Source organism: Scardinius erythrophthalmus, assembly GCF_964197995.2.
Source record: "Scardinius erythrophthalmus genome assembly, chromosome: 5".
Lineage (NCBI taxonomy): Eukaryota > Metazoa > Chordata > Actinopteri > Cypriniformes > Leuciscidae > Scardinius > Scardinius erythrophthalmus.
Genome location: NC_138225.1, coordinates 82,501 through 95,816, shown reverse-complemented (window position 1 = coordinate 95,816; position 13,316 = coordinate 82,501). Strand labels below are relative to the sequence as shown.

Below are 13,316 nucleotides of genomic sequence, written 5' to 3'. Positions count from 1 at the left end.
AGTTCCGTATCAGTTGACTAACCTACTGACCTACTGACCTATAAGGCCCTAAATGGCTTAGCTCATGTGTATTTAACTGATCTTCTATCGCCTTACAATCCATCACGTTCTTTAAGCTCACAAAACTCTGGGCTTCTGATAATACCTAGAATATCTAAGTCCTCTAAAGGAGGGAGAGCGTTTCCACATTTGGCTCCTAAACTCTGGAATAGCCTTCCTGATAATGTTCGGGACTCAGACTCACTCTCCCAGTTTAAATCTAGATTACAGACGCATCTTAAGCATTCACATAATTCATCTTATTACCTCATACTCCAGTTATATCAGATCAAATGCACATGATAATCTTTGCTTAATGTGAGTGAGGGATTGCAAGCAGTGAGCGAGGACCGGTGCACTTGTGACAACTGCTCACCAGCAAAATGTATATTTGAACTGAGATTTGGCTGCATACGGTCTGTCCATTACTTTTTCTTATTTTCTTCTACAGCATATGAGTGGAAACCCAAGCACAACATCGACACAATTCATGCAGTTCATATATAATCTAAAAATAAGGCATTGCTGCTATTCTGATGTCAGCCATTTTTATTATGCCGATAGTGGAGAAGAATAGAAGCTCTTTCAATGGAAGTAAATTTCATCAAACGTTCAAATAAATCACAAAGTAAAACACACGTGCTCAACAGCGAGACTTGGATGTAAAGTTGGTCGTGAACAAAATCAGCACAATGAAAAAGTGAAATGCCAGATTAGGAGGTTTGATTTATTCTCTCAGGAAGGGCTGCTGGCGGAATATCTCTCTTGTCTCAAAGTGGGAGCCTCCCTTCAGGAGCCGCAATTAATGACACGCGATTGTTTAAGCTGTGGCCTTTCCCATCCTCAGCACACAGAGAGGAAACAGGAAAAGGAACTCCAACTCCCTGTGCCTGAACAGAGAGAGGGGTGGAGACGCTGGAGGAAAAGAAAGGGAGAGTTCATTTGAGTCAGGATCGAGGGATGTGTGCGGACGGGAGTTTCTGACAGACACTCGGTCTCTGGGACTGAACGTTCTTCTCTGTGGATGTGCACGAACTGGTTGGCTGTGTCTCGCGGGGACCATGAGTTACATGTCCTCCATCACGCTCTGTCTGATTAGCTGCTTGCTCACAGGTAACGCTGGGCTTCATTCACTCTGTCTCTCTGGTTTCTGCTCTATGGGACTCCAGGGGTTTGTGGTTTGTCTGTATTTGTTGTATTAGTGGCTCTGATCGTTAAGATGAAAGAAAGATCCCATGTAACAATAGTCAAAACTAATATCATGTTTTCAAAAGATGAAAAATAATTTTGCAGGAATATTGCCATACACTTTGCCGTAATTAAACATGTAAATAACAAAAAGTTAGACAGGTAATATTATGTTTAAATTTAGATCATTGATGTATTGTTTTGGTTGATTGAGTTTCTGTATGTTTCTGGATCATGATAATACGGAAGTGGAAATGGGACAGTACAATGATTTAATACTCTGCTGGCTTCAGCATAAATAAATAAATAAGAATAATGTAAGTTTCATTCAGTGATCCCCACCAGATCTTCCTCCTTTCTCCACAACCCACCATTACACTGACACATCTTCAACCGTAAAATCCCATCAACAGTAATATGAACATATGAAGTAGTGCAAGAGAGTGAGCCTGACCGACACATGAGACATTTATGATGAACATGCTTTGAAAATTAACATGAAAAGAGCTGAAAATTGCTAGATTTATGCAGATTGTTTCAGCTGATGGTGGCAGAGAAAGAAGTAATATGAAAATGATCAAACAGAATTTGAGCTACACGCCATCGCTGCTCAATCCTTAAATATTGCACAGTGATGTAAAGTGCAAGGCATATATATGTAGAATAAACTTGGCGCCTTTATTTATTTAGCTCTTTATACAATAACGATTGTTTCAAAGCAGCTTTACAGTGATAAACAGGGAAATTTTGGATTTCATCTGTTGTTCAGCTGAAGTCAGTTCAGTGTTGATTCAGCTCTGTTGTAAAGATCATCAATTATTAAATTAGTTAATTTCATCTATAAAGCAGGTCTGGAGAAAACAGTGATGTCATCATCAGCTCAGTTCAGTTCTCGTACAGCAGCGTCAGTGCAGTCAGATCAATAATACTGTTGAATATTAAATGTCCACAATAGGGGTGGAATGGTACACAGATGTCACGGTTCGGTTCATACCTCGGTTCAGACATCATGGTTCGGTACGAGTTCGGTACAATGGAGGAAAAAGCAAAACAAAAATGCAGAAGGCTTGTGCATGTCTCAGGCTGGACCACCAAAGGAAAATAAATTACTTAAGCCTTGTATTTTTTTCAGTTTATTTGTAGTGCATTGACAATAGTTTTATATAATTAGTTTATTAATTAAATTACTAAAAAGACAAAAATACCTTGAGATATGTTTGGTAATTGTGCCTGAATGAATTGAAAATGAATTTGCTATATTTCAGATCAATATATTTGTTTTCCTTAAAATTTAAATTAACAGTAACTTAAACACTTTGCAGTTTGAATGATGTCCTGCATAAACAAAATGACGGAGTATGTTTTTATGTTTACACACTGTTCGATTGCACACCTCACACACACAAACACACACAAATATAAGTAAGCACTTTGCGACTTTTCGATAACAACCACGCCTCTCTCTCTCTCTCTCTCTCTCTCTCTCTCTCTCTATCTCTCTCTCACACACACACAACATAGCCTATTCCAGCATTGCAAATTGCAATCTTTACATCGCAGCCTGCTTCAGAGCTAAGGCGGGGCTACAGATTAGGTGTCTCTAAAGAATCTGCGTATCTAACAGTAGTCCCGCATTACATTAATAATTACATAATTAATTTGCACGCGAGTTTTATTTATTTTTATACCGTGTATTCTCCGTGTAAATTTATGCACCGAACCGTGATGCCTGTACCGTTTCGGTTCAATACGAATACATGTACCGTTCCACCCCTAGTCCACAACTAATGAAGCCAGAGGCGACAGCGGCGCGAACACAGACATCAGTGACAGAATAGAGGAAAACCCTGGTCAGAAACCAGACTCAGTCGCTCAGTTCTCCTCTGGACTGAAGAACCAACATGATGTGGTTTAATTCCTGGCTGTATCACTAGTCAAATTGTAGATTGATGACATTCAGAATATTTTATTCAGTTCTTTCTGCGTGAAGATTGGGATACAGTACGCCAGCATGTGGTGGGGGAGTCGGAGCTGGCCATTGGGTCTGCGTAGAGGATAAAGTGATATCAGACGTGAAGAGAGATGCGTATGTTCATGTTCCCTCACTAATCAGAAAAGCAGAACAATAATATCAAGCTAGTGTTTTACTACTACACTCAAAGATAAGAAAAGTCATTATTCATCTTGACAGCCTTGTTTGGCTGCCTGTTTAAAGAGTTGGTTTAAAAGCCCAACATCCTTTACACTCACACACTAACACACTCACACATACACACAGATTATTTTCCCGCCCTAATTAGTTTGTCTTATTTATAGCCTATGATTCCAGATACAATATCTCAACTGCACACACAGTGATTTTAGGTGTACAGTAACAATCGCAGGGTGAAGTTTTCAAAACCCTTCTCAAACAAAATCGATTTCCAACACCATGAGTAACACCGTCACCAGTGAGTTTAGCTGACCTTGACTTCTGTATGTCTGTAATGTTTTCAACTGTGAAGATGAGTGTGAGAGAAGTGAGAAGGTTTCTCTAGAAACAGGTGAGAGCCCAGAGGAAGCTTCAGTGAGGCCTGATCGAGCCCTGGACGAGAAAGTGGAAACGCGACGGGCCCTGGCAGCATTAGCACTCGCTTCTGCCCGACAGTGGAAACACGGCTAGTGATTAAAACACACCTTATGTGTGTTTCTGTTTCTGAGCCTTAAGTCGGCTGTATTTGTGTCTCTGTCATAGATCAATAGTTTTATGGCTGTATTTCAGAGTGTTGTAACATACAATGTTTTATGCGGTCAGAGTTGAATTGCTGAAGTGTTTGAGACATGGAGTGTTACACACAGAGGGCCCTAAGTCAGGCTGTTGCTATTTTCCCGGCGGGATAAATGACTCTCCGACGCAAATCTAAAATGTGTTGGTCTGAAGTAGCTTCATTATTCAGAGGTGTGGTTTGGGCGTACCGTGAAATAAACCAATCAGAGCATCATCTCACATTCCCTTTAAGAGCAGACGCGCTTTTTCCTTGGCGTATTGCTATTATAACGGCGGATTTGCCAGGCGCACACCAGGAGCGGTTCACAGCCGAGGAGAGCAATGCTCTCGTCACGGCCGTAAAAGAGAGAGAAGTGACATTGAGGATGGAGAAACACACCCAAATTAGCCAATTTAGCTTCCCCCCCACCAGTAGACTGAGTGTTTAGGTGCACTCGAACACTCCTTCCTAAAACACATTAAACTTTCGTTTACAAAGACGTGAAACTCACCGAGTGGTCAGGGGTGTCAACTGATATGCTCATACAAAAATCGTTGCAAAATATGCTTTCCAACAGGTTTTATCGTAGTTTTTGTCTCCTCCATTGACTTGCATTGGATGTGCTGTGAGGTACGGTATTACTCCGCCGCCGGAAACTGAAATGGGGTTCAGGGGTTGTTTTCTTCTTCTTCGTGTTTTTTTTTTTTTTTTTTTTACGGCGGATCGCAAACAATGAAATGCCAGTGGTTTGCTTGCAAAGGTGCATTATCGCCACCAACGATTCTCGTCCCTGACAAGAACGTCGATCTCCTCGGCTGTGAACCGCTCCTGGCAAATCCGCCGTTATAATAGGAATCTGCTATAGAACAAGCGCGCCTGCTCTTAAAGGGAATGTGAGATGTCGCTCTGATTGGTTTATTTCACGTTACGCCCAAACCACACCTATGAGTAATGAAGCGTCTTCAGACCAACACATTTTAGATTTATCCCGCCGGTATAATAGCAACAGCGCCCAAAACCCGCCCACAAAGTTACTTGCGTTTTGCGCTTGATGCTTGCGTTTCAGATCGTTAAATTGGGCCCATAATGTTCATGCCACATAAAACAGTCACATGATCTCCTCGTTTTAATGGCATAATGAATTGTTTGCACATTACCTGAAAAAATTATTGAGAACTGTTGTTGATGTTGATTTGTTTGATTCAGAATCGCATCAGCTGTGTTACTAAATTAGAAAGAGTTTTATTGATGAAGGAAGATGGCGTTGTGGAGTGTACACGTCTTTTGACAAGCTCCCGTAACATTAGTTCAAATATTCGCTTAATTTATATTTTCACTCAGTGAAATCATTCTACTTGGTTAGATTTTTATTGTGCCATGTCTTTAGATCAATATTTTTTAAAAGGATCTGACAGAATTCCCAAAGCAAAGAAGATTGTGCAGAAAAGTTTTACAATCAGCGGCGACGAGCACGATGTTATGGACGACATGAACAGGAGGAAAGTCGCGAGGAGGAAAGTTCCAACTCCAACTTTGCTCAATCTTTAGACAAACTGATAACATTACGAAGGTAATAGATGAGAAAGTGAATAGGGTGCTAGCCACGCTAAATGATCAAACAGTTCAGTTCCAGGCCTTAGTGGAGTGAGTGGGCCAGGCGGAGGAGCGAACTGCTGGAGATTCAGCGGAATCCCTGCCGGCTACGGTGGCTGATCTTCACAAAAAAGTGGACGAAATTTCAGCGCACATTGACGATCTGGAGAATCGCGGGCGCAGATGTAATTTGCGTCTAGTCAGTTTGCCTGAGGGAACAGAAGGGAGTGATCCAGTCCAGTTCTTTGAGAAGTGGCTGCCTGATTTTTTAAAGATGGCAACGAAAGCAGGACGGATCAAGCTTGATTGTGCTCATCGCTCTTTGGCAATAGCAAGTCCTAAGCAATGACCCAGGCCTGTCATCATAAAGTTCCATAACTTTACGGACAAGCAGCGTGTGTTGAAACCAGCTCGCCGTGTTGGCACGGATCCGAGGTCCGAGGGTTTCATTCTTCAGTGATTATTCTGCGAGGGTGATTAAGAAACGTAAGGCGTTCAGAGTCTGACGAAGTGTGAGTCTATTATTACATTTTTCACATTTTTGGACTTTTTTTCCTTTTTTATTAAAAGAGTTACAAGCAATTAGATTGGCTCTAGACTGTCTCCTTACTGTGGATGCAGAGATGAAAATAAGATACTCAAAACAAAGATTTTATGAGCATGGAGATGAACCTTGGAAATTTCTAGCATATAAACAATGTGCAGCATCTCAGTTTATTGCTATTGTTGACTCAGATGATAATATTTTCTATGATAATAAAAACATTAATAGCTGTTTTAGAATTTTTTATATAAATGTATACCATCTCAAACAAACAGTTGACTTTTTTTCTGAGATTAATCTTCCAACAATTTCAGTTGCACAAAAATAATCTCTCAATGGTCCTATTACTAGACAGGAGGTTATTAATGCTATTAATGCTCTAAAGAACAGTCAATCACCTGGGCCAGATGGGTTTTGCGGAGACTTCTTTAAGGAGTTTCGAGAGTTGCTTGTAGACCCATTACTTAATATGTTTAACTATTCGTCTGTGGTTAAAGAATTACCAAAGACCCTTAGAGAAGCTAATATCTCTCTTATTTAAAAAAAAGATAAAAGCCCTGATTTATGTTGTTCTTACAGGCCAATTGCATTACTGAGTGTAGACCGGAAATTGCTTTCTAAAGTTTTAGTAATGCGCCTTGAAATTAAAATTAAAATTCTGCCTACGATAATTTGGATTGATCAAACAGGATTTATACAGGGTAGGAATTCTTCTGATAATATATTTACATGTTTTATCATGCCTTTATTACATGCCTTTTACATGTTATGTACGCCTTTTAAAGGGAAATCCATAGATGGGCTAGTGCTGTCTTTGGATGCAGAGAAGGCGTTTGACCGTGTGGAATGGTCTTATCTTTTCTTTGTTTTGGAAAACTTTGGTTTAGGTGAACATTTTGTGCAATGGATCAGAGTGCTGTATACGGACCCATGCTCTGCTGTGTTGACGAATGGCTTTAGATCTGATTATTTTCCTATGCACAGAGGCACCAGGCAGGGTTGCCCCCTGTCGCTGCTTTTATTTGCGATGGCTATATAGCCGATCTGATTGCTTTCTAGACTATTGAAAGCAATCAGATCGGCAACATCTATTTCAGGTTTACAGATGGGATATATACATCATTAGATTGCGCTTTATGCTGATGATGTATTGCTTTTTTTATCTGAGCCTGAGAGGTCAGTTCACGCTCTGATTGAGCTGATTAGCTGGTTCAGTACCTTCTCTGGTTATAAAATTAATTTAGCTAAATCTGAAGCAATGCCTTTAGGTCATCTTATTTCCAAACCTAATATTGTGCCCTGTTTTCCTTTTAAGTGGTCACCTCTGGGTTTCATCTATTTAGGTATCTCAATCTCTACATTTATGAAGCAAATGTATGAATCTAATTTTGTTCCTTTATTTGAGAAAATACGGCAGGATTTAGAACGCTGGAATTCCTTGCCAGTATCTTTGCTAGGTCGGATAGCACTTATGAAAATTATTGTATTACCCAAATTATCATATCCTATTCGAATGGTTCCTATACTGTTCTCAAATAAGGCATTAAAGGGCATGAATAGCTGACTTCCAAGTTCAAGTTCAAGTTTGTTTATTTCTAGAGCACATATACTACCGGCTTTTGGCCGACCAAAGTGCTGTACAATAATCACAACACAATACACATTGAACCAACAACATCACTATTCAATAAAAATATGGTGCATTAAAAGATAAGTTCAAGTAGATTACACATTAAAAGCTAATCCAAACAAATGAGTTTTTAGCGCTGTTTTAAACTCAGATAGAGTGGAAGCCATTTTAAGTTGGATAGGAAGATTATTCCATAGAGTGGGGCCCACCCCTTCAAAAGCTCTTTTTCCCCTCTTTTTCAAGCGGGTTCTAGGAGTACAAAGGAGGGATTTGTTTCCTGATCTCAGTTCTCGATTTGAAGTATATGGGTGAAGTAAATCCGATAAATAAGCTGGTGCAAAATTATTTAAAGGTATAGCGGAGGATTTTCTTTTTCCGGGTGGGTAGTGTAAACTATTGGTCCACCTAAGTGTCAATCATTCTGGTGATATGTAACGTAAGGCCGTCGTACGTGCTCGTCCCTTAGTTTTCGCTTTCTGCGCATGCGCACTTTCAGGTGTTTATGTGTGGTGAGCTAGAGCTAACGTAAGCCATTCATTGAAGCTCGCCGTTTCACCGGGTCCTTTGAAAATGTCTAAGGGTCGCAAGAGAAAAAGTTTGTACGAACTGTATGAGAAGAAGAGAAAGGCCTCAGAAGAGAGAAACAAGATCAGAGTGTTTTTGGGAGATTGTTTCACACGATGGCGTGCGCTGAAAACACAGGTTGGGCTTCCCACTGATGCCTCAGTCGCGAAGTTTCTACTCGACAGGTAAAGTTTGGCATGCTATTTGGTGAAAAAGTGCAAATCTTCTTTTGGAAAGTAATCTTGTATGAGTGATGCCGACAGCAACTTGTAAACAGAGCATGCACGAGGAGAACCTCGCACACGTTTAATAGGCGTTCCCTCTCGGGAGCATGTAGTGTGTTGCGCATGTGCATTTTTTCAAAAAGTGGAGAGGGCGGTTCTTATCTAAAATTCGGAAAGATCCTCCGCTATACCTTTAAGTTTTTGTAGAAACCAGTGAAGGGATCTCAGAAGCGGTGTCACATGCTAAATTTTTTTACCTCACTTCAAAAAACGCGCTGCTGCAGTTGTTGTCAATTACCACACCTTAATTACAAACCTTTGCTGAAATAGTAAGGAGGTAAATGTTGTCTTTTATGTTCGGAAGGGCCAAAAACAATAGCTTCTATGTTAATTGAGTTTAAAAAAAGAAAGTTTTTTGAGAGCCATGCCTTTACATCATTCAAACACGCTGATAAATTACTAACAGCATTCTCATTACCGCTGGTCAAAGGCAGATAAATTTGCATGTCATCAGCGTAACAATGGAAGGCTACATTATGTTTCCTGAAAATGGATCCCAAGGGAAGTAAGTATAAGGAAAAGAGAGTAGGTGCAAGAACAGATCCCTGTGGTACACCACAGGATAGCTTGCATAATGATGAAGTAAAATTTCCAATTTTCCAAGAACAACAACGTGTTCAGACACGACGCATGCGCAGTGTCCAGAGGCCAATGGACTCAATGGCCAAAAGTAGTCCAAGAGGCCAATGGACTCATTGAGATCAAATTATCATCACTGGTATCTTGTATTTGAACTCAGATTTATCATTTTAGTCTCGAAATAATTTAGAAAATTTTCACATAATGCTTTAGTAGGATTACGGAAAGTATGTACAGAGGGATGCAATACTGAATTAATAATCGGAAAAAGAACTCTAGGAGTTTGATGATGTTCCTCGATCAAATTAGAAAAATAAAGAGACTTGGCTTTCTTAACTGCACTCTGATATGTCCATAGACATTTTTTAAGTATGATAAAGGATATTTGAAGTTTGTCTTTCTTCCATTTGCTTTCTGCTTTCCTACATGATTGTCTCAGGGAGCGAATATCTTGAAAAAAAAGGACTTTCTCCTTTTCACAATTTCCTTTAAGAGCTCTTCTTTTTGTTAAGAGTTTTCAAAAAAAATTAAAAGGAATATATGATAATCAAAATATAGTTAACACTCTGAAAGCGTGGAGGTCGGTCTGTAGGCTTGAAGGTAGATCTAAATTGACTTCTTTCTTTACCCCAATATTAAATAACCATGATTTCACCCTAGGAATTTTGGATGATGGTTTCAAACGTTGGAGTAACTTGAGACTTATTAGGCTTGGGGATATTAATGGACTTAACTCAGAAGTATCAGTTATTCAAACAAGGTTTTTTCGTTTCCTCCAACTGACACATTATATTATTAATAACACAACACTTGTTAGGAATTGTGAAATATCTTCAATTGAGGGGTTATTTTTATCATCAGGAAAAAATGTCTCTGGTTATGTTTTATGGTTCTTTGTGTTCAATCTCTACTGCTGATACACAGAGTATTGAAACTAAATGGGAAGAAGAGTTAGCTACTGACATTGATGATAAAACATGGGATGACATTTGGTCTTATGCTAAGAAAATATCTATTTGTACACGTACGAGACAAATGCAATTTAAAAGCATACATTTGAACCCTTCTTTATCGTCTGTGTTTAAAATGTAAACCTGAAATAGGTACTTTAACAGACTGTCTGTGTCGTGTTACAGACTGCAACGGTATTGGTGTTTGGTTCTGGGGGAAATGGAAAAGATCTTTAATATTTAGTTGGATTTTGACCCAGTGTCACGGATGTTGGGTATATCTAATTCATCTGCTAATAAGAAATTGTACAATATTCTATCCTTTGCTGCCAGAAAAAAATATTTTACTTAATTGGATCAGTGATAAATCTCCATCTCTTAAAGGTTGGCAGGAGGTTATTTTTGAGTTGATTCCCCTGGAGCGTCTTATGCATTACATAAAAAAACATGCCAGTTTTATAAGTCTGGACCCCATGTCTGGACTATTTGGAAACTTATCTTCACCCTATTATATTACAAGGAATTTTGTAATTGTATAACTCTCTCGACATTGAACCTTTGTCCTCTTCTGCATCTTTTTGAAATATGTTATTGTTTTGTTTTTATTCTCTAACCTGTTTTATTATGGTGTAGTCCTGTTTTATATATAAATCTGAGCTATTGGTGTTCCTTTATTTGTATTTTTTTCTATTTGTTCTATTTTCCATTTTCTATTTGTATTTAATCTATCTAGACAAAGAATTACAGCAGAAGATCACATTTACAGAATAAAACAAATACAATAATATGAGGAGTAAATGTAGAGATGAGTTAATATGCAGGGACAAACTGAAACGTAACATCAAGGGGTTTGTAAAGGTAACATATATTTGAATGTACATATACTATAGCAGTCAGCAGACCTCATTCATGAGTTTTCCTTTCAGATCAAATAATGATCATTCCTGTCCTGTTTCTGCAGGCAGCGCTCTTGACATCTCAGACGTGTCTCTGATAAATCCAGACCCGGTTGTGTCTTCGGCGAACCTGCCGTCACTCCTGTGTGTGAGTAGTGACTGGACCGCTTCTGGCACCAGTTCTCTGAGTTTGGGCCACGAGTATCCTTATGTGGACGCTCATGTTTTGAGCACTGAACCGGACCGAAGCCGCCACTCTGCCGCAAAAGTCATGTGGATTTCCCGCAATCACACCTTTGGAGCTTTTTACTGCCAAGTCAAAAACTCTAACGGGAGTAAAATCTACACCTACAAGATGCTCCATGAAGGTAGTGAATCTTCTTTGAAAGGAGATACTTATTTGTAATGGCACAGGCCAGAATGAAGACACACACTGCACTTGTAAACTGATCATATGTCGTTTTTAACTGTTTGCTTTTTCTTCAGCTGACTTCTACCCTGTATCTCTGACAGTCACTGTTAACAAAGGTGAAGACGTTAAACTCTCTTTCACGACAAAGAAATATTTACAAGAGGACATAGTCATCTATAAAAACGGTAGGAACAAACATCTGTGTATTGTTTTATTGTGAAGTGCCTTGAGAAATTACATTTACATTTAATCATTTAGCAGATGTTTTTATCCAAAGTTACTCACAAACGAGGAGAGCAATAAAAGCAATCAAACCAACAATAGGGCAACAATATGCAAGTGTTGTGACGAGTCCCAGTTAGTCCAGTCACCTGTATTTCTATGGCGCTTTTTACAATACAGATTTTTTCAAAGCAGTACAAAGATAACAGCGAACAGGACAGCACAGGACACGTAGCAAGTTTTAAAAAAAAATGTTTTAGTAGATATATTGAATAGGAAGTGTTAGTCTTATTAGGTCAAATGTTGACAAAAAGATGCGGGGAACAGCAGCACACAAACATACCAAATATTTAAAATAAAAGGATTACAATGTAAAATATTATTATTGTGTACGTGAAGATATGGTGAATCCGGCTTGTCCCGTAGATGTTCTGCTAGCGCACTTTGACCTCGCGCACGAGCAGATCCGTTTGCGCTCTGGAGACGCGTTCGGTCTTTCCACGATCAGAGTCCGTCATGTGAATCCGCCATGGAGCGCAACTGGCATTTAAAGGGAACGGGAGATGAGACTCTGATTGGTTTAACGCACGTAAATCCCAAAACACACCCATTACTCATTAAGAGAATAGAGATGACCCTTTTAGACCAGCGCCGGGAACGCCGACAATTTTTCCCATTGTTAAACAGGCAAAAGTGGATTCGGACGCCCTAAGTGAACTTGCGCCCTGCGCTTTAGACCATGCGCTTAGATCGTTAAAATAGGGCCCTGTGTGTCTTTGCTGTTAAGATGTGTGTGTCAGTTCGTGGTCTGAAACATTTGCAGATGATGGTTGTTTTATGAAGAATGCAGCAGTCGCCCGCTGTTAGGGCTGATGGAGGAGGAGGAGGATTAAGATGAGAGAAGGTTTTGAAAAGCATGTTTTTGTGGTTCTAGCTGTTGTTTTTTTGTTTGTTTTTCAGGATGTTTTCAACACACAACACCCAAAGAAGACATTAAGGACATAATTTATTTCTCAATAACCAATGCAAAAGCTCAAAGTCATGCTGGATTATATTCCATCCATTACATTTCTAAAGCTCAGCTCAGCTCAGCAATAACCCGACTGATTGTCAGGAGTAAGTCCTTCAGTTCATGCTTTCTTACAAAACGCCACAATAATTGAACACACTCTCTAGTAATGGGGCAAAAAGTATACACTTGACATTTCCTTGAATATTTGAGATTGAATGTGTCATGATCATAAAGATTCATAATACTGCTCCTCACTGTAAGATGCACTAAATCTGTCCTTATTAGCCATCCAGTTGGTTAAGTATTTCTTTAGGAGTGTGTGGGAGGAGCCCTAATACTTTTGTCTGGACACTCCAGCACAATTAGGTTGCTTTAAAGTTTAAACCGTTGGCTGAATGTGAAGAAAAGTATCATGTTCATATTGTCTTCCCCTTTCAATTGAAGTTCCTGTTACATCCCAGCAGAATGTAAGCTTATGTAACGGTCAGTTGTTCTGCTAACAGGTTGTGAGGCTGGTTTATGGGGCGTGAATTGTACGAAACCGTGTCTGCCCTGCGCTAATGGAGGCATGTGTCACGACGGGACGGGAGAATGCATCTGTCCTCCAGGCTTTAAAGGACCCACCTGTCAAAGCGGTAACACTCATATTCTTTGCC

General features: G+C 39.6%; 1 protein-coding gene across 2 annotated transcripts in view; it reads left to right on the top strand.

The window, feature by feature from the left end:
• The first annotated feature begins 806 nt into the window (after positions 1-806).
• tek (TEK tyrosine kinase, endothelial) overlaps positions 807-13,316 on the top strand; it is a 52,688-nt gene continuing 40,178 nt past the window's right edge. For both annotated transcript variants that reach the window (XR_014030212.1, XM_081365608.1), the window contains exons 1-5: positions 807-1,152; positions 11,080-11,382; positions 11,501-11,611; positions 12,609-12,764; positions 13,164-13,295. Coding sequence is in view for 1 of the 2 variants with exons in the window: in XM_081365608.1 (XP_081221734.1) it covers positions 1,101-1,152; positions 11,080-11,382; positions 11,501-11,611; positions 12,609-12,764; positions 13,164-13,295 (754 nt within the window). In the remaining variant the exon portion in view is untranslated. The remainder of the gene's footprint in view (positions 1,153-11,079; positions 11,383-11,500; positions 11,612-12,608; positions 12,765-13,163; positions 13,296-13,316) is intronic.